Raw genomic sequence first — 22260 nt, 5'->3', positions numbered from 1 at the left:
GTGCTATCTTTTATCTGACTCATAAGAGGAGGAGGGACGCCCCTGCCCATAGAAGATGGAGCATTTCACAGGCTTCTCCATGGGAAAAAAGCCTATTCTCCAGCCCCCCTTCAGAGGGTGCTGATTCCATCAATGTGGTTCATGGAGGGTAGTCCTGGTGCAGACTGACCCCTGTCTCCTTTAATACTATAGATCTAAAGAAGTACCGGCGCTATGAAGTGCTCATGACCGCCTACAACATCATTGGTGAGAGCCCAGCCAGCGCACCTGTGGAGGTCTTTGTCGGCGAGGCAGGTAGGCTCTATGGACCACCAACCCCACCACTGGCAATAGTAGTTGGAATAGCTAGTTGCACTGTGGCCAGCAACTCAGATGGTAGGTGGCATCTTCCCTAGAAGAACATGCTGGTAATGGGGCAGGAGGTTTCTACATAACTGACCAAGCACTGGAATTTCCTAACAGCTAAAGTGAGTGGGCAAGCCTTGTCTTTGAACCGCATAGCTTTGTTCACTAGCTCTGACATTTATTATGGCCTTGCTCTATAAGAGCACTGTTCCTAGCTCAGTGGGAATTAGGTGTGTGTGAAATGGAGCCTTGTCATCTGGCAGGGTAGAAGCTTGTATTTCACCAGCCATCCCACTCTTGCTGGCCTTTAGCAATGGCCCTGTGGAGGGAATCAGCCCTATATCCTGGTAACACCCATTCTCTAGGCCTTGTAAAGCTAAATGGATCATTTCTAAAAGATGAGACATGACTCCAAAGTCTGATTCAAGGGAATCAAACCTCTGTGGGGCTAACTTGCTATGAGACATGATGTTTTGATTTTAGATCAGGTTGTGGCCCCAGAGTGACTGTCAGCTAATGTGAGCAACACCCTCCCCATGGGAGGAGCCTGCACCTGGACTCTCAGCCTCCTCCTTTGTGGATGGTTTTAAAGAGTTCCTCAGGTTCAGAGTACCGCCTGGTGTCCCTTCTCACATCTGAAAGTGCAGATTAAGATGGGTGAAGCCACAGACCCAGAGCAATTAGAATTTTCTGTGAGGACAGAAGCCTAGCCTTGTAGGAAATTCTGGGAAGCAGGAGGTTAGTTTGGGCTGCCAGGAAGGAAGACAGAAACACATCAGGTGACCTTTTGCAATTTGGAAAGGTTATTGTTATAAGTCAATCAATAGCACAGAGGGAAGCTTAGCAGGTTTTTTTCTGTAATGGTCAAGCAGTATTTTCATACAAATGAGGATGATGTGTAAAATGGGACATTTAGAACAATACCTTATTTCTACTTCTCTTTTTTTATTGATTTTTTTTTTTTTTTGAGACAGAGTTTCACTGTCACCCTTAGTAGAGTGCCATGGTATCACAGCTCACAGCAACCTCCAACTCTTGGGCTTCAGCAATTCTCTTGCCTCAACCTCCTGAGTATCTGGGACTACAAATGCCTACCACAATGCCTGGCTATTTGGGGGTTGCAGTTGTCATTGTTGTTTAGCAGGCCTGGGCTCAAACCCACCAGCCTCGGTATATGTGATCAGCACCCTATTCACTGAGCTATGGGCACTGAGCCTTATTTCTGCTTCTCTTTGTACAAAAATCTGTTCAAAGGTATTCCTCTGAGTAGTTAAGGTAGAGTCTGGGTGACCCAGCAGGGCTGGGGCTAGCCATAGCAGAATCACTAAGACAGAGGAAAGACATGGAGGCACGGCATGGGAAATTTATAAAGGAAAGAGGCTTATTTGGCTCATGGTTCTGCAGGCTGTATCAGAAGCCTGGCACCAGCATCTGCTTCTGGGGAGGCCTCAGGGAGCCTTCACTCAAGGTGGAAGGGGCAGGGAAGCTGCCATGTGTTGAGATCACATAGCCAGAGAGGAAGCAGGAGAGAAGGAGGGAGGTGCCAGGCTTTTTTACAGGTAACATCCAGCTCTCAAGAGAACTAATAAAGTGAGAGCTCAGCACCAGCCCATCCATGAAGTATTCATCCTCATGGCCCAAACTCCTCCCAGCACCCCTGTACTGGCACTGGGGATCAAATTTCCACATGCAATTTGGAGGGTCAATAAAACCCTACCCAAACTATAGCAAAGGGGGATGCTATAGTCAGTGGTAGCTCTGGAAAATTCCATGCTCTACAATCTTATTCAGGCCCCACTTAGCTGCTAGGCAGGGGCCAGGAGGGCACGCCAGTAGAATGAGGGAGTACAGGATGGCTGAGCTGGGGCCAAACATTGCTGAACTTTGGGCACTAGGGGTGGCATGAGGGAACTCTGCCCACTGGTAAGCCTGCATCCCAGGAAGAAGAGGCCAGGACTCAGACTCAGGGCACTGAGGCAGGAGTCTAGAGGAAGGAACTTCTGTGTCAGGGAGGGAGGCCAGGCAGAGATAGGGCCCTGTCAGGGTCAGCCACACAATAGTGTGACTTGCTGTGACGCTCCCAGCCCTACTTCAAGGGTTTGTCTTATTTGTCTGTTATTGTTGTAAAATACAACATTTAAATCATTTTTGAGTGTGCAATTCAGTGGCACTAAATGCATCACAATGTTGTGCAACCATCACCATCATCCATCTCCAAAACTTTCTCCTCTTTGCAAACAGAAATCTCAGGTCAGTTAGCAGGCCCTACCCCTTGCCTCTTTTCCTAGCCTCGGCAATCTCCAGTTTGCTTTCTGTCTCTCTGGGTTTGCCTAGCCTGGATATTCCATATAAGTGGAATCATGCAATCCTTGTCCCTTTGTGTCTGGCTCCTTGCACTCAGTGTGAGGTTTCTGAGGCTCATCCAGGTGGGAACAGAAATCAGAACTTTACTCCTCATGGCTGAATAATATAATATCCAGTATTTGGACATACCATGTTTTGTTTATTTGTTCATCATGGATATTCGCTTGGGTGGCCTCTACCTTCTGGATGTGTAAATAATGCTGCTGTGAATACAGTGTGCTAGGGGTTCTAGTAGTGCTGGGCTGGGACTGAGCCCAAGTAAGGAGAGGCAGTGACAGAGGCTGCAACCATGTAGGCCTAGGCCTGGTGCTGGCTTCTCTCTGTTCCTTAGCCTCCTGTCTCCCTTCCCTGTCCATCTGGTGGTCCCTGCTCCCTCTTTCCTGCCTGTCCTGATCTTCTGCCCCACCTCCACTCCAACATGCCCATCTTCCCCTGTGGGATCACCTTGACCACCTCTCCCAGGTTCTGCTTCCTGGATCCTTTGTAAACCTATAGAAGAGAAAAGAAACCCTACTTGTGCCCAAGCCACCCACCCAGGAAAAGCCTACCTGACCCACACAGACAGGCTCCAAATGGCCATGCCATGTGGTTGAAAGAGCCTGAAGGAGGATGCTCAGACTCAGAGCAGAGCTGGTGCCTATGGCATCGGGCACCCAGAACGGTCTCATGCAGTTGACTTGCCTGAAGTTCTGTCCATACTCTTGTCCAGAGAGAGGAAGCTCTGTGGCTTTCTCTCCAGAGAGCTCTTTCTAATCCTTCCCTCTAAGCAGGGTCCTGGTTTCTTCCTCTTTGCTCCCATCTTTGAATACTTTATGGACACCTCTGCTTTTTGCTGACAGGAGGACCGTGTTCTCTCTTGGTGTCTGTCCTCCTAACTAGATCATGGCTGCTGCATTCTGAAGGGCTCCTTGCCCCAGGGTTGGTACCAGAGGGTCCCATGTACCTTTGTTATTCCTGGAAGTTGAGGTTCCAGAGCTCTGACCTTTCTAAGGAAGGCATGGAAAGCCCTTACAGGGCAGGAAAGCCATGTCAGGACCCTGTGCACGGGGTTGTGCCCTGGAGATAGGGCAGGAAGGGCTGAGATGAAAGCAGGGGGACTGCTCCTCAGAGCAGGCAGTGGAACTGGAGAAAAATCAGAAGCTCCTCATCTTGAAGGAAGAGAAGAAGGTACAAGTGGCCTCTGTCCCCACAATGACAGATAATATGTATCACCTTCTGCAGCAAACAGCCTCTTGTTCTGGGCTGGTCTTTCCACTGGGGCTTCTTCCTGCTTCACCCTGGTAGGAGGGGAAGGGACAGGCAGAGCTAGGAAGGTCAGTGATGGGAGCTGGAGCTCCTGCTGAGGGCCAGGCTCCATGCAGAGGGCTTCTTCCTTTTTGGGAGGGCCCTTATGAAAAAACCCCATGTGTATGACCATCAGCTCTGTGTCCCTGGCATGGAGCCAACAGGATGGGTGGAGAGAGGGAGCTCGGAGTAGAGGAAGTTATATATTTTCTCCTTTCATCATAAGGTGGGTTGTGGTACCGAGAAGAGACTGCAGTCAGGAACACTGGAATGTAGAGAAGAAAAGGCATGGCTGGAGCACACAGGAGAGGTTATTTCCCTGAACTTTGTGGAAAGAGAGAGAATGTGAAGGAAAAGTCACCTATGCTGAGACCACCTGCCTCTGGCCCTGAGAACAGGCTACTGACCTGGGCTTGGGCCTGGGGATACAGGACCCAGGAAAGCTGCTGAGAGGCAGAGCTCTAGGTGATAAAATCTGAGAGGCTTTGAGCATTTGGGTGGAGAATACGCTTATAGGCACCCTGTAGACAGGAGGCGTCTAAGAACAGAAGTTACTGTACACTGGTCCTGGGCACACAGGCCCACTGCATTCCCAGGTTTCTTTGCAATTACTTGCATCATGCAACCGAGTATGGCCAATAGAGTGTGAGCAGAAATGATAGGTACCATTTCCCATGGTGCAGTTAGGGAGGGGTGGACCTTCCTCACCCAGCAGAGTGAGTCAAGGACCTCCTACACCAGTGTGCAGCCATGAAACAAAATTCTGAATCCTGAGTGATCAAGAGGAAGGTCACATCCAATGAAGAACCACTGAGTTTCATGTAGCAGGAACTTCTTTTGTCTTTAACCATTGCAACACCACTAGCACTATTCTAATATGCCGAAGACAGTAAGAGATGAGGGTACAGAATCTGTGGGCACTCAAGATACACTAAATGCCATTAGCATCCTTCCTCACTAGAAACCCTGTCCTTATCATGTTACCTCAGTAGAGGCAGATGTTGTACATGAGGCCTCCCAAGAGTTCTTCCTTGCTCCATGCCCCTCCCATCTACCTGCCTTATCCTCAGGCACAGACTCTCTGCCCAGGGTGCTTCACATCTGACCTGGAAGAAAAATTGACCAGGCCAAGCCAGAGGAGCATCCAGGTTGTCATCCCCAGTTACTACTGATGAGAAAACCAAGGCTCAGAGAAGACACGTCATTCACCCTAGTTTACATGGTGGGCAGGATCCAGCTGGCCAGAGCCCTGCCTCTGCACCTGTGGGTCTTGATCACAGGTCCTTCCTAAGGGCTGTCATACCAATTCCCTCCTCCTCCTGTGGCATTTGTCTCTCCCTGTTCCAATTACTTCAATTACTTTGCTGTCTTAAGCAGTCACTTGGGCTGGAGAAGTGACCCTTGCATCATTCTGTCCACTCTTACCACCCTTGGCTCTCCCATACCTGGAGCCACAGCACATCTCACCCACTGGGCCTGGCAGTGCTGGCCCTGCAGTGGGCTTCTCATCTGCTGCTGCTCCGCATACTTCTTTACCTTCTGTGTTTTCACTGGAGAGAATTTTCTGGGAGGTTAGTAACAACAGTTAGTCATTACCATGCTAGTCTCTGCTTCTTACAGCCCAAGTACCTTCATTATGCCCATTTCATTCTGATGAGAGGTACTGCTAACATGCTGACTTACAGTGAGCAAACCGTCAGAAAATAAAGTTAGATCAGGCCAATTTCTGTTCTTTTGGCCAGATGCTTCAGATTAGGCTGAAGTGCTCTGCCATGTACTGGCTGTGTGAACATGGGCAAGTCACTTACCTACTCTGGGTTCCAGGTTTGAGGAATCTGTTGCAGTGGAGAGATATATCAGGTAGATGTAAGGAGACATGGGTTCTTATCCCAACTCTGCCACTCACTCATCTGTCCCATTCATAAGATGAATGTCCAGAAGATGCCTTGATTGTCTGGCCTCATCAACAAAATGATGACGTATTTAGAATAGATTATCTCTGGGCCCCCTATAGCCCACATATGTATTATTTAAATGTTTTTCACTTCAGAGAAGGTAATTTTTAGGAATTTTACTTATTGAGATTAATTCTCAAGCCTAGGTATTACAAATTGATAAAAATAATACATAAGTAAGGACTGCAGTCAGCAGGAGGTTAGAAACCCAATCCAAACAAGCTTAAGCCGGAAGAATTATTTATTAACGCCTGTAACCAAAAATCAAGGAGGCTGGAGACAGCTTCAGGTCTGGCAGGATCCATGACCCCACAGGCTGCCGTGTGCCACCTCTTTGTTCCTCTCTCCACACAGCCAGTTCTTAGGGACAGGCTCCTCACCAAGTGCTCCCCACATCTCCAGGCCACAGAGCTTCTCTCTTTCTGTGGAGTCAGGCATTGACTTCAGCCTATCTTTAGTTGCACATTAGCCTCCAACCACTTGCTATGTTCAATGGTCTGAGGTGCCCGAAGTCAGGGGATAGTGTCATCTCTGCCTGAACCACATGGACAAGGGGAGGATCCCCATAGAAGAGCCAGATGTGGCTGTCCAGAGAAGGGAAGTGGGTGCTGGCTGCAGCTTCCTGTTGCACAGCTGGTGGCCGAGACTCCCTAAGTGGCCAGACCTGCTGCAGGGCAGAGATGCAGGCAGGACCTGTGGGCTCCACAGTAGGACTGCTGTTCAGATGATTCCTGGCAATTGCTGCAGACCCATCTCTGGGCTCCAGTGTTCTGGGTTCTATAGGGGTGTAAGGGATCCCATGTCCCAGTCTTCAAGACCCTTACTGCTCATGATGGATCCAGTACCTTGCTATTACAGATGGGGCTTTATCTTTGAGAGAAGCCTGCACTCTTGCCCTAACCCAGGGCCAGGCATGTTGGACCCCTAAGGCCACTACTTCCTCAGGGGCATACGCTACTCACATAGCAAGCTGGGTCCACTTGGAACCACTGACCTCCCCTCTTACCCTTAGAAAATTCCCAGTCCCCCTCCCTACATACACATGCCTCCAAGCAGCCCAGCTTTCAGGCCAGCCCTCAGAAGAGTAGCTATCTTCTTTTCCCAGGTAGAACTAGATGTTCAGTCCTCCGTTCCAGAATTCACTGCACACACAGCTCTTTGCACCTCTCACTGAGGTCAGGTCTGTTCCCTCTGAGCTCCACAGGGGCAGGGACTCCTCTGATTCATCCTCATCACCTCAGCATATGCCTAGAATACAGCACATATCCTGGAGGCAGGGGGGAAGGGAAGAAAACAACTGTAGGTAGAAAGAAAGGAAGAAGGAGAATGACGTAGCAGAGCCCAGACCGTAGGCATTGGTGCCCAGAAGCACAGAGGACTAAGCCACACTGAAACTCCGGCAAGTGTCCTCAGTCAAGCAGGACAATGAGGTCAGGGGATGGCACCACTCCAAGGCCTAGGGAGCTCAGGAAGGATTCTAAAGGGAGGTGTCTTGTCCAGGTGCCTTATAACCCTATAAACCCTGCAACCATTGTCTTTTCACAGAGATGGGAGGGCTCTGAAAATGGCCCAGAACTCTGACACCCAAGGACTTTAAAACAAAACAGAGCAAAGCAGGGCTGACCAACTCCAAATGAAGCCTATGGCTTTCTGTTTACTTCTTAATCCATACTGACCAAAAACTGACCCATGCCAAAGTGTGTAGCTGGGACAGTGGGGGAAGAGAGAAGGGGGTCATGGAGGCAAACACACACAGCCCCAGCCCTGTTCCTGGGAACTGGAGCTGAGGAGGCCTAGTTCCTTGCAGCGGGGACTTCCCATAGCCACAGCAGCCACCATGATGCCCATGCACTTTTATCTCCAGGGGCTCCCTTTAGCTTGAGTTGGTGGCAGCAAAACCACAGTGGCAGCTACCCAGGGACAGAGCCCCCAGTAAAACAGGGGAAGCTCTGTCTCCACATAGGTCTTGAATCCCGTGGCCTTATGTTTCCCTCCACCCCAAGCTTGTCCCTTGAGCCAGCATGACACCCATGCACTTTTATCTCCAGTGGCTCCCTCTAGCCTGAGTTGGTGGTAGCAAAACCACAGGGGCAGCTACCCAAGGACAGAGCCCCCAATAAAACAGGGGAAGCTCTGTCTCCATACAGGTCTTGAATCCTATGGCCTTGTGGTTCCCTCCACCCCCAGCTTATCCCTTGAACCAGCACCACCTCCTCCACACAGAGAGGACCCCTGCCCACCCCATGGAATCTACTCCTCCTCCTTATTCACTCACCCCACTCTTCTGGCCAGACCCAGCCAACCCCAGACTCCCATTTCTGTCAAAGACATTCACTATTCAGTGAGAAGAAGGGGAGAAGTTCTCAATCCCTGGAGCCAGTAGACTCCAGCTGAGTTCTCTTATTTTGGAGGATAGGAAGGTTGTTACCAGAGCCCTGTGAAATTGGGGTTTAGGCTCCTGAGGTGGAAGATAGGGTGATAGGGAAGAGGTAGCAAGACTGATTACAAGTAGGTGCTCTTAGAGTGCTGTTCTCTCTGCCCAGCTGGCCCAGAAGGTGCATCAGAATGTCCTTGGCATGGACAGGCAGCATAGGGCACAGCTTCTTCCACAGACTCTCTCCAAATCTTGGCCTTTGCCTCAGGTCTGGCCACCCCTGGTGTCCGTCACCTCCTCCTGAGAACTAGAAGTAGTGGGTCCTCTGGCATTTCTAGGTAAGAGGGTTTGGGAGTCATGATCTGGTTCAAGGTGGGGCTTGGGTCCCATCTTACACTGTTTGCAGCTGTGATTGTGTGTGCATCTAGTGCACTGTGTCTTTGTAAAGTGTGAATGAGGACCTATGGTACTGCTGCTCCATAAAGCATGTGGGGCAAGGCCAGGTGATGCCTCCCCTGGGTGAGACAGAAGGCACCTAGTAAAGGAGGACAGGGGCTGGGGCTGCTGATGGAAAACTTTATAAACAACCTGTGAGGTTTTTACTATTATTTTATATCACTGAATACATTTGCAGATGGATACAGTACCTTGCTATTACAGATAAATCTACTCTAACATTATTACAAATCTTTTACAACTTATCTGATACTTTCCTTAGGATAAAGTTGTAGAAGCTAATTTCTGGTTCAATGACATAAATATTTTTTACTTTTATAAAACTTCAATTAATTGACACCCTATAGCAGTGACCAGATATGAGTCTAGGGTGTATCTTTTCTCCTTCTACTTTTAAATCTTTCTGATCTGTTAGTCAAAAATTCATCTCATTATTGTTTTAATATATGGGATTTTAAATGACTAGGCTGTGATTAAATGCCTGTGATTTTTCATGGTTCTTTTTCTCATGGGGAGGGTCTGTTAAAAGGTAAACTGAGACATATCATAGAGAATTTATACATTTTTGAGTTTTTGTCTTTATGTTTATAAAGAATTTATTTGAGCTAACAATAATTCATGAATTGGGCAGCACCAAACCAAAGGTGGTTTGGATTCTAAGGGAACACAGGGGAAGGTTTTTTGGGCGGGGCTTTTTTTTGCAATTTTTGGCCGGGACTGGGTTTAACCTGCCACCTCTGGCATATGGGGCCAACACCTTACTCCTTTGAACCATAGGCACTGCCCCTAGGGGAAGGTTTTTAAAGGGTGAATGTGAAGCCAGGCAAAGAAAATGCTTGATTGGTTACAGTTATGCTGTGCCTCATTTAGTCTGTCTTGCTGCAAAGTCCCCACCTGCATGTCTGTAAGTTAGTTGGCAGTTTTCTAATTGTAGAGCTTTAGGTTTTGTTTTTTGTTTGTTTGTTGGGTTTTTTTGTTTGTTTGTTTGTTTGTTGCAGTTTTTTGGCCAGGCCAGGTTTGAACCCGCCACCTCCAGTATATGGAGCCAGCGCTCTACTCATTGAGCCACAGGAGCCGCCCAGCTTTAAGGTTTTTTGTTTGTTTGTTTTGTTTTGTTTTTTGTCTTTTATATAGGCATTAACAAAAAATAACCCAAGTTAAAATTCATTTATGTTTGCAAATTTAGTAAAGTGGAGGTTGCATCCATGGATTAACTGTCTTTGTTGGCTCAGAAGCTTCTCCAGCCTGGTCTCTGTTTTCTTTTGTTTTAATAGATCTTAGTGTTTTGAGTTGATTTTTGAGTTCCTTATATATTACGGATATCACATTTGATTGTGCTGTGGCAAGTAGTTTTTCCTTTGTGTTATTTGTCTTTAATTTTATTGTGTTTACATTGGGGCATGGTCAAACTTCTAGATTAGAATCTGGGCAAATATTCACCCAAACTTCTTTTACAATTTCAATAGTTTCATATTTTCCATTAAACTCTTTAATCTAGCTGGAATTTGAGTATCTGGTATAAAGTCAGATTCTAAGTAGATTATTTGTTTGCAGAGACGTTTTCCCCTCCAGTACTATCTATTGATTGATTCTTGTGATACATCTTTATCATATTTTAAATTTTTACAGTCAAATTTGAGGACTTTCTTTAGTTCTATAGATATTTTTACTAATGCCCTGGTAACACCAAACTTTTCATTTAGACTGTATATCATCTTATTATATATTGTTTATATTTAGTAGAGCTTGTCTTAATCATTTTTGTTTTCCAAAATTTCTCAACCATTCTTTGAACTTTATAGTCATTTTGGTGAGTTCTCAAGAAAGCAAATTCTACTGAGATTTTGATGGAAAGTGTATAAAATTATAACCTGATTTAGAATTCTTGACTCTTCCTTCTATTCATACTCCCTCTCTAGACACTGGCCTGTCTCTCCTGCATCTTGTGGTGGATTGGCAGTGCTTTTCAGTCCTGTATGTTGATTATGGAGTCATTCCCAGCAGTGTTATTGCAATTGTTGCTGTGAATTCTGCTGGTCACAGCCTAAGGCTGAGGCTCACCTAGTTACTGAGGCACATTAACTGTTAGGCCAAGCAAAAGAGCAACTTTATTGGTTTCCTGAAAAAGGAAGCCAGGACTTGTCTTGTTCCTATATCCAGTGGGGAGTGGCTGCCGAGTCAGGTCAGCAGTGAATATCCAGAACCATAGGCTTTGGCTTTACAACTTTTCACCAAAAAAGAAGAAACACACACACAAACTCCATATTTATGACCATTCACAGGCTTTTGGCAGTATTTGGGTTGCTTCAGTATACCTGCAGCTTAGAAGACAGAAAAGTGTCTTTAAATTATTGATTTGCTGTGTAGGAATGAAAACTGATTTTAGAATGTGGGTTCTACCTTTCTTCTAAGTACTCCAAGGTTTTAATTACTGTTGGTTGGAATGAGAAAAAAATAACAATGCTTCTGGCTGTTTTAGCTCCCCCTGGTGATAAATAAAGCCAGTCCTGGAGCCTATTTAAGGGAAATGAAAAGGGTTCAGAGCTGTGCTAGTTTGAAAACATGTGTTTATAATGAAGAGTAAATGGCACTTGTTTACAAGGTAATTAACGCCATTACCCTGCACTTCACAGGGCTGTGATTTCTCATCATCAGCATCCCCAGGTAACTATTAATGGGACACATGGTGACTACGTTGCACAAACCGCAGGCAGTACCTGTTACCTCCCTGGCCGATGTCAATAGGCAGTGCTGCCTATAGGTCCATCTAAGCCAGTGGTTCTCAACCTTTCTAATGCCGCAACCCTCACGACATTAGGAAGGTTGAGAAGGTCATTGAAAATCTCTGGCTAAGCCATTGTAGACGACTGAATGAATCTGCTGAGGACCTACCATGTGCCAGGCACTAACTGTCACAGTCCCCTCAGTGGGAATTGCTGTCTCCATTGCATAGATGATTCTATGGCCCTCAGAGAGATAAGAGGTCAACCTTTTATCATGGGTCTGAAGGGGTCAAGGGTTCCTTGGGCTCCTTCCCACCCTTGCGTGCAGCAGCTTATGTTTTTTCTCCCATAATAATGCACAAATTAGTCTATAAAGCCATTGTCAAGGGGTCCAGACTGGAGATTTTCTGGGATGCAAGTGTTCCCTGCCATGGGCATCTTCCAGGGCCACTGCATCCAGCCCAGGGCAAAAAGTGTGCACACCCCACCCCTGTGCTGCCAAGGTCCTTGATAGCTCCCTATAGGCTCTCTCCAGCATTCGTTATCCCAGGACACCATCTTGGTGAGGCTTGCATGGGGAACTAGGCTATAGACCAGGCAGTCTGCTGAGAAGCACTCTTGAAAGCACAGGGGAATATGGGGTGATGGGACCAGATGCATAAAAAGTCCAAGGTGTTCCCAGAACTAAGCTGTTGTGTGCAGAGGCAGATACAACCCTTGGAAAGACAGTGGCCCTGACACTGGCTTCATTAATGCTGGTCAGAGGGGAGGTGTCATCCCCATAGGGGTGAGCTGTGACCCCAGACCCCTCTAGCAGCAGGGGTAGGACTCCTATGGAAGGAACCTCCAGGGTCAGTGCCTCCACCCTATCTTCTACACTTTGCTGGGTGATCCTTCTCAAATGCAAACTCATTGAGCTTCACACTTTCCTATTTCTACCTCTCAGTAGATCCCCATTGTCTAGAGGGGAAAAATTAAAACTGCTCTTGAGACTGGCCCTTGGGACTCTCAGGTCCTGCCCAGGCCTGCCCATACTGTGGTCACAAGTAGAGTCACTCTGGCCCCAGGTTGGGATGTCCCTCTCATGCTTTTTATATGTGCTTCCCTCAGCATGGGTTGTCCTCTTTCCTGGCAGACATGGGTGCCCAGGAAATGTTATGTAATAATAATATGTAATATTATTAATAACTTTATTCCATAAATCTAGAAAGGTTACAGAGAATATTCTAATGCCTAATGCTTTTTTTGGAAAGGATCCTAAATACCACACAATCTGAGTTTCAATCCTGGGCCAGATTCTGTGGAAAATCTTTTGCTTTGCTATGTTGGCAGTCTATGGAGACCACAAATCACTGGGGACCCCTTAGGCCTGGGCCCTGTCCTCAAGGAACTTCCCAAGTAGAAGGAGGACTGCCTGGCTGGGGCTATTCTGCCTGTGGCAGAGCTCAGTGTGGAGTGGAGGGGGCTGAAGGTAGACTCTATAAGATGAGTAGAAACTGGACCATCCACACAGAGGAGGGAAACAGGGTCTCCATGTGTACAGCCAGGCAGACAGCTCCTCCTGGGCTTTTTGTCTCAGTAGAGTTGGGCTCCCTGTAGCCCTTGGATTTCACACCAGTCCCTGGGATTGAGAGAACTTTGGCTGTAGTGTTGGGCAGCCCAGGTCTCTCCCCAGCACTCTAGCCTTACTCTTCCACCCCTTCTTGGCCAAGCTGACCCTGAAAAGAACCATTGCTTGTTGTTTGTTTTTCTGTTAACTTCTAATTAGGGAAATTCAAACCTGTGTAGAAGTGGACAGGCCAGTGTGAAGAACATTCACTCACTCACCCCTAGTCCAGCCTCACTGCCCGTGGCCAGTCCTGTCTCCTCTGCAAAGGCACCTGGTTCCTCCTCCTGCATTAGCCTCTTAACTAACAAGGGCCACCTCCCTTCCTCCCTCCCCCAACTCTTTAAGATAAAAGCAGAGATGCTGAGGACATAGCTAGGAGAGTCACACTCTGGAACAGAACAGTCTGGGCTTGAATTCTAGCCCCACTTCTCATTAGTACACGCTATTTAATTTTTCTTCTTAGTAAACAGAAATAATGGGAATAGCCTCAAAGGCCATGGAGAGAATTGTACAGGTGTACATGCAGCCTTAGCCTCCTCTTCCCCCCAGGGTCAGAGTGGAGAGGAGGCAGCTCAGCCTTCAGTATGGCCTGGCTGACCAGGACCAAGATTGGTGGTCCTGTGCTCTTGTTCCAAATGCTTTGGAAATGTTCCCCTGCCTGGAGGAAAATAATGCTCCAGCTGAGCCTGTCTTGTGGGAGGCCATGAAATTCTATTCTGCAGCTTCTCCAAGTGCCCAGGTGCCAGCCAAGGGCACACTTTCCATTTAGACAAAACCCGGAACTTGCTTGTCCTGTGATTCTTACTGGCCTGGCCTAATTCCTCCCAGCCTCATTTTCATAGGGATCCTTCTAATAGCGTTACTCTGATCTTTCCCTTGTGGTCTGGCACACACCAGCGCATTTGGTACAGTAGATTGTGGGATTCGGAAGTGAGAAGAGCAGAAGAATTGAAGGGCATCTCCTCTGTCATAGATAATAGACACTGGCCTCATCCACACAAATGCAAGGTTTTCATTTTCCAGGTGAGAAAGTGCTTCCAGAGGCTTCTCCAGGTATACCCAGCTGACCAGTAATACCAGGACACACAGGTGGGAACACTGCATCTGAGGCAGCTATTGTCTCAGAAAGTGAGGCCACCTGGAATCAGAATCAGAACTGCCCCAAACATGGGCACTCTGCAGGTTAAGCCCATTTGTGTGATCTTTCCAGTCTTGATTTCCCCCCGGGGCAGCAGATCAGGTCACCTGCCTCTGCAGGTTGACTCAGAAGCTTACCTTCTGCATTAGCCTAAGCAGAACCACAGATGACTCTCACTTGACCCTCCAGGGGTCCCACAGTGGCCAGAGCCTGCCTGGTTGTCCCCATTGCCCACCTGACAGTTGTGGGGCTAAATCATGGGAACAAGGGTGATGGCCTAGCACACCTGGGCCAGGCCCCTTGAGTCCCATTTCCAGGGAAAAGCAGCTCAGCAGCCAGGCCATCCCTCATATCACTGTGCTTCATAGCCTTGCCTCCTATCAGGACCTGCAAACTTGGCCCAGGGTCCAGCCAGCCCATTGCCAGGCTGTCCCTCATATCCCTGTGCTTCATAGCCTTGCCTCCTACCAGGACCTGCAAACTGGCCCAGTGTCCAGCCAGCCCATTGCCAGTTTTTATAAATAAAGTTGTATTCAGCCACACCCATAGGTTTATGTAATGCTGGAGGGTGATTTTGCCATAGAAAGAACTGAGTCGTTGCAACAGAGCCCCTGTGTCATTCAAAACTTTAAGATATTACTATCTGGGCCTTTACTAAAGAAGCTTTCCAACACCTGCCCTGGCCACCAGCTTAGCTCAAGTCCAGCCCATTCTGGGGCATGGGACTCAAACCTTGTAATCCTCAGTTTTCTAAAGTGAGAATAAAATATTTCCCCAGCAGCTTGAGTTTTGTGAATACAAACTACATACAATGTAATTGATTAATTAGAGAGTACAAATGGCCTTACACATGGCACACTATTGGTTATTATACAGTCATGATCTGTCAGGCCCTGGATGTCATTGTGATAGGGAACTAACTCTACAAGCAAAGAAACAAAAACAGTCACAAGCAGCAGAGCTGGTTTGTTTGAGTGGCTTTTAACTTCACTTACCATAACAGTGGGTGATAACAGTGATTGAGCTGGTAAAGTGCAGGCAATGTTTGCTTATGATGGGAAAACAAAGATCATTCCTGAGTAAAATCAAAGGCTACCTTTGTCTAGTTGTATTAAGGGTTCAGAGCTAACCTTTAAAATGCACATATCTAAAAGAAAAATATGTTTGTTCTAAGACTGAAACTGTCTGGCCTTAACAACATTTTCCTATTGAAACAACTGTTTCTAAAACACAATCTTGAAAACTTCCCAGTGTTTTAGGATTGTAGCTGCCACATCCCAGGAAATCAGACTCCTGCCTACCTCTGAGGCTGTGGAAGGCAGAACGGCCACTGCTACACCCATACTGTTCTCAGGCCCTCTCCTGCAGTGCCACCTCTCTCCATAAATGTCCAGACCTTCCACCAGAACTCAGAGCTCTCGTCAACTCATCTTTATCTGTTTTCTTGCGGCATCTGTAATCAGAGCCACGCAAATGAACTCATGCACTGTTCTAGAATTCTGTCATTCTCACCAACACATCTGCCAATCAAAAGGCCAAGAGCTCACCTTCGATTTCCTCTGCAGACTTGCAGTGCTGTCCAAGGATGGGGAAACTGTAGCCTTCCTATTTCAAGGAAGTTTCTTTTTTAAGCACCAAAGGAGGCAAGAAAAGCTTCATATTTTTCTGCTGTACCCCTTTTAATAAAAGAATTTGTTCTGTAAAATTTAGATTCAGTCAAAAGGTCAGACTTAAAGACTAGGAAGGCCACAAGTTTCCTTAAAGCCACAGGTTCCCCACCCTGGCATGGCCACACCAAGAAATCCAACATTTATGATAGAGTCTGCCACACACCCCACCCCACCTCTGAGAGCCTAGACGTGCAGGCTGGGTGCAGGTTGGACCCCTTCCTACAGGAGCTCATGCTCCAGCGCAGCAGCGTCACAAATTGTCCCAACATAACGGCTTACAATACACATCTGTCACCTCACTTTCTGTGTACTGGGAACCTGAGCACAATTTAACTGGGTCCTCTTCTTCTGAGTGTCTGGTAGAGTGTCAGCCAGGGCTGAGGTCTTCTCTGAAAGCTCAGCTAGGAAGAATCCATTCCCAAGCTCACTTGCTGGCTGTTGGCAGGATTTTGTTCCTCATAGGCTGTTGGACTGAGGTTTCCCTGAGCTCCTCGCTGTGAAGGGCCCCTCCCCTGAGCAGCTCACGGTGTGGCAAAGCTAATGACCACTGGTTTCATTAGAGTGAGCTAGGAAGAGGGCCAGAGAGAGCGCTGCCAGGATGAAGGGGACAGGCTCTTGTGACCAAATCACATGTCTAGCCCACATTCAGAGGAAAGAAATTCCCAAGAGTGTGAGTGCCAGGAGCTAAATCATCCAGTTGTGGTGCAAGCTGCCTACCGGCGGAGATAGACCTTTGCTCCTGTCCTCACACTATGGTATAATTACTTGGAGTCTCCGTGGGGTGTAGCCCAAATGGGACCAGCACCCCATATGCACCCTAACCTCCACCCACTGATTTATGTGGAGGAGACCACCGGTAGCCCTGCCTCTTTGGGGCTATGACCTCATGGCAAGACATTCGTGTCAGCTCACCTCATGGAACACTGGCTTGCCAGGTCCTATGCTCTGCAATTGCATGAGTTGTCTCACTCCATCTCCCAAGCCCTTTCAGTGTTCATTTTCCCGTTTTACAAACCATGAAACTAAGGCTCAGGGAGATGAATAATGTGCCCAGGGGCATGCTGATTGAACCTAGGTCCTACAAGTCAGACTCTAGGTTTTTCTCCTTGATGGTTTCTATACCTGAAGTACACATCACTGATTTTTTTAAAGATAGTTTTATGACTGGTTTCCTGACTTGTCCCTCTTGGGAAGCTTCCTTAGAGCTGTTTTGGGTTCTGATGCAGCAGATGAGGTGAAAAGACCAGGGCATTTCAGGGAGCAGGAGGGAGATGTAGCTGTTCCAAGGAGGCTGCTCCTGGGAATGGGGGCTTGGAGTCCCCAGTCTTCCCCCAGGAACTCTGCTGGGAGGGAAGGTTTAGACATGGGTCTGAATCTACACACTCACTAGGCATGTAACTTCAGGAAAGTTACCCAGTCTCTCTAGGCCTTAGTTATCTCATCTGTGTAGGGAGGGCAATGAGTACTGTCCATCTCATAGGTTATGAGGGTTAAGTGAGCCAGGCAAAGTGCTTAGAAGAGTCACTTGGCATGTAGAATGCACCCATGATAGTGCACGCACACTGTCACCATTGGTGCTGTTGTGTACATCTCAGTAATAAATCATCATAATTCCAGCAGCCAGCAAGCTAGATATCACCACTGCCTGCTTTTGATTTTGAAAGTCCAAGAGCTTTCTAGAGAGACAAGGGCTTTAGGTTGAGAGAACAGTGATCAACATGTTTATTACAGGTTTATAAAATATAACATTCTCCCTTGGAATTATCTGTTGTGAGCTTTTGAAAATTACCTTATAATTCCAACTGAAACACGCATTTGGAGACCTGAAGTTCCTGGAGGGCAGAGCTAATGACCCCTTGGCCAGTGTGAGCTGGGCACTGGGCATCCTCTGTTCCTAGGGACTGTGCACCTGCCCAGATGAGAAGGCTTCATGCTTCCTGGCTCTCCTGCTATGTCTCTGCTTCTTCCCTGGTTTCTTCTGGCACTTTTTCATGGAGTCATTGCTCTCTGTCTCCTATTTTGACTTGTCTCTGACTGAGTTGAAGTATTACCCATTTAAACCTCCTTTATGTATCAGGAAGTTCCCAGAGGCTAAATCATTACCCAGACTTGGAATATGTCTCCAGATATCCCTCCTTAGGGGAACAGATGTGTTGGCAAAGTTCTCTGAGAAGGTAAATTTGACTAAAGAATCTATTTTCTGTTTACTTCAGTAGAAGCTCAGAGTATTTGATCAGAAAAAAATGGTTGATGTAATTAGAGCAAACTGACAAGTGTATCATTTTTTAGAAAATCATATAAAGAAACACTTATTTCATTATATTAAAATATTAAATATTAACAGTGATTCTCAAATTATCAGTAAAAAACTTGCTCTAGCCTGGCTCAACACCCCTAGCACAGTGGTTACATCACCAGCCACGTACACTGAGGGTGGCGGGTTCGAACCTGGCCCGAGCCAGCTAAACAACCATGACAACTGCAATAAAAATTGCCGGGTGTTGTGGTGGGTGCCTGTAGTCCCACTGGCTTGGGAGACTGAGGCAAGAGAATTGCTTATTGCTTAAGCCCAAGAGTTTGAGTTTGTTGTGAGCAGTGATGCCATGGCACTCTACCGAGGGAAACATAGTAAGACTTTGTCTCAAAAAAAAAAAAAAGAAAGAAAAGAAAAGAAAGAAAGAAAGAAAAGTCTTGCCCTAGCCAAATAATAAATCACTGAGTTAGAAAAACTCAAAGTAGAAACCCAGTTTGGTTTGCCGTGGTCTAAGCTGACTCAACAATAGTAGGTGCCCAGTGTGACAGAGGGTGAGTTAGCAACAGCAGATGCTCCACGTGGCTTAGGGTGGCTCTAACAACAGCAGGGTGCTTGGTGTGATAGAGGGTGGCTCAAGCAACAGCAGTGCCCAACATGACCTAGAGTGATTTAGCAACAGCAGGAAGCTTGTGTGGCCTAAGGTGACACTAGCAACAGGATGACCATCTGTCTGATGTGAGCCCACAGACATCCTGCATTCTCACCTCTTTCTCCTTCCACTTTTTACTATCAATAGTGCCCTTGATTGACCAGCCAATTGTCACATAAGAAATCCTACCCATTATTTAATGTGCTCTTTTCCAGAAAACATCCATGTCCTCAGCCAGAAGTGATCTCTCCTGGCACTTTGAACCTCTCCTCACATCCTACCTTGTATTATGAGTTTTGTGATTTGTCTCTCGTCTTAAACTTGTCTTTTACGTGTTTGTACCCACCCATCCCTCAGCCTTAGGCCTTCACTAAAGTTAAGTTGTGGTAACAAAAAACCCCCAGATCTCAGTGTCTTGTAACACCAACAGTGTGTCCAACTCTCCTGTTACCTGTCCTTCAGCTGTTGGCCACTACTCTTCTGCTTCTGTTCTCATCTTTCCAGTCATCTGCTGGGAAGGGTTGCTTCTTCCCACACACTACTTCGGCTCCTGTGTCATTGACCGAAGTGAGTCATGTGGTCATACCAGGATGCAGTCCTTTCTCAGGAGGGGAAACCGCAAGGCACATGGCTCTGCCATTGTCCCCACATCAGCTGGACAACCCTCCCACCAGAGGGCAGTGCGTATTTTGAAGGAATGAAGGAAAGACAGAATGAATGACCATCATTATCGCTGCAGAGTTACTAATTCCTGCAGCTCTGAAAACTTCCCCTTGCTCTCTCAAGCCTCTACTGCACTAACAAAAAAATAACTTTTATTCTTTTTCTTTGTGCTTTGAGCAAACAGAGACCTGTCCAGAGAGCTCACCTTGTAGCAGAGGTTCTTAAACCCTTAGATGAGAGGGACTACAGTCTGGAGCCACCATGCAGGGCCCAGAAGCATGCCACAGGCTCGCCATGAGTCTGGTGGAATGTAGAGTTGGAGGCAATGAGTCAGTGCTCCCCGCTCACTAGAAAGTATAGCTGAGTCAGGGGCAGGCACTGTGTTCTACTGGCTGTGGGGTGTAATCAGCTCCAGCGTGCTGGCCACCTTTGGGACAGTGAGCCCACGGTGGGGATGGGGTCAGGTGAGGCACATAGAGACACAGCATCAGGCCCCGCCGCTTTCCTAGCAGAGGCAGCAGGGCCAAGGAGGGCCACACAGCAGCCTGGCTCAGCCCACAGTTCCCCAAAGTAATCAGTCAGCCTTAGTAATCAGCCAGGATCCCATAAAACTCCAGAAATCTCTGGAAGTCCACTATGGCTGTCAAGTGCAGCACAGGGTGCCTCTAGAAGTCCCGGTAATTTCTCTGTTCCTGCCTCAACAAGCTCTCTCTCCAAGGCCGTGCCTGCTCCCTGGTGCAGGTGCAGGAAGGATCACACTGAGGACAGTGAGCTGCCCAGCTCTGCGATGGCCTCATCAGTCTCATGGGAGGCACCTGGAAAAAACTCCAGTGTTTGTAGGTATTCTAGGTCTCAGCAAGTGCCAGAGATCCCTGGTCTAAAATGCTTTTTAAAAACAATTTCATGCATTTTAATAAAACATTCTAAGCTGATATTTGTGTTATCCTTAAGCCACAAATGTTAAGGTAGAAAAACAGAAAGACAAGGACTCTCAGGAGCTCCCTCAGCTCCCAGACCACACATACTTTACAGAGAATGAAAATTGAGTTAGGGACAGGGAACAGGAAGGCTTCCCCAGACAGCAAGTTCTCTTATCAGGGTGGAGATGCCAGAGCTTTCAGGAGCCAAAAACTTGGAAGTGACATGCTTTACTTGGTGTTTACATAAGCTTCTGTCTTCCCTGCTAGTGTCATCAACCAAAATTCTTTGTTGCCTGCAGTATTTTTATGACACAAAAGTGCTATGCTGCAGTACTGCCAGTCAGCACATTGAAGCATCTCAGCTTAGGGACAGCACTGCAGCTGCCCAAGGCAGGACCAGGCGCTTTTGTCCAGCTTGCATCACCCCCAGCAAAGGGGCATGTGAGCCCCTTATTTCTGGAGGGTTGTCTGGAGCTCATGGATTCTACTGGTTCCTAAAAATGGATGTCAGAGCCTCCAGCTGTCATGGGCACTGAGTTAGGCCCATCTTTGGAAAGGAAACCCTGGGGAGGTGCAGGGAGGGCGGTCTCTCACCCACTACCAGGGCAATGGCCATGCTCAATTTTGCCTTTCACATTTTAATTGTACAACAGTAATTTTGTAATAGAGTTGCCGATGGCAAACATGCAAAAGACATTAACTTTATTTATGTTTTGGATTATTAATGTGGCTGTTAAAATTCCTCCAGTTAGTTTTGATTGAATTGTTTTTTTGTGTGATTCTGTTGTTTAATGGAGCGGTAAATAAGAATTTCTGATAATGAGGCTGAGCATCTGTCACAACAACCTGGTGTGGGTTATTAACATTTCCATTAACGGCAGGGTGGGCAGTGATAATATGGAAACCACACAGTTAGAACAAAATAAATAGTTAGTGTCAGGCTGAGTGGGTGTTAATTACTATTTTATTCTACGTTGGGGGGGAGACAGAAAGTGGGGAGGGAGATATGGGGAAGGGGTGGTTCGTGAGGTCATTCCCTCCCCAGGAGGCCTCTTGGGGGACGAGGTGCCGGGCCATCTCCTTGGACAGTGACTGTTTTATCACCTCCATTTATGGCCTGAAAATAGACTTGAATCCCAAGGCAGCCTCCCTGGGCCACAGATTGAGCCCACAGAGGCAAGGAGGGCTTGACTGGCCTCTCTCTCCCAGAGCCAAGCCCTTCACACAACACTGTGAAACTTCCCAGGGGCCAGTGTGGCCCAGAGTTCAGCTGAGAGTGCCCAGGTGGGAGAAGGGAATGGCTCCCAGGTGGCAGAGAAAAAACCATCATGAGAAAGTGCCCAGCACAGAATAATTCAAATATAGTATGTGAAGCTGGCAGAAGTAGAGAGGATGAGATTTTATGGATGCCGGCATGCACTTTGTGTTGTTCTCAAGTCCCTAACAGGGACTTGTGCTGCTCTTACACGGTAAGGTGCAGCCACTCTGTCCTCATCAGTCACTTCCCAGCTTTGGCATACACAGCATGGCCCTGCCGACACAGACACAACACCCCAGAAGAGCTCCTACCAGGTAGGAGGCAAGGAATAGGATGCCAACACTTGGTCCTCAGAATTTGCAGCCAGAGCTGGCCTCAGGGAGCCACATGGAGTGATGTTCTCAGAAATCTGAGTATTCCTGTCCCTCTTGGAAGGGCAGCTTTGTGTCTCCTGACAGACTTCATCTAGAACAGGGAATGCCTGAACTTGTGATGGGAACACAGCTGTCTTTATTTTCCCAAACCTCTATCTGAAACTTAGCATTTCTCTCAATCAGAAATGTTGGCAACAGGCAGCGCCCATAGCTCAGTGGGTAGG

General features: G+C 47.4%; 1 protein-coding gene across 1 annotated transcript in view; it reads left to right on the top strand.

Annotated features, from left to right (window-relative positions):
• SDK1 (sidekick cell adhesion molecule 1) overlaps positions 1–22260 on the top strand; it is a 1049055-nt gene that overhangs the window by 976777 nt on the left and 50018 nt on the right. Inside the window, exon 35 of the mRNA XM_003795444.1 lies at positions 193–294. Coding sequence (XP_003795492.1) covers positions 193–294 — 102 coding nt within the window. The remainder of the gene's footprint in view (positions 1–192; positions 295–22260) is intronic.

This window comes from Otolemur garnettii, unplaced genomic scaffold (assembly GCF_000181295.1).
Source record: "Otolemur garnettii isolate 467f Iridium unplaced genomic scaffold, OtoGar3 scaffold00092, whole genome shotgun sequence".
In the NCBI taxonomy this organism is placed as follows: domain Eukaryota; kingdom Metazoa; phylum Chordata; class Mammalia; order Primates; family Galagidae; genus Otolemur; species Otolemur garnettii.
The sequence above is the reverse complement of the archived record's forward strand: the minus strand, read 5'-3'. Positions and strand labels throughout refer to the sequence as shown.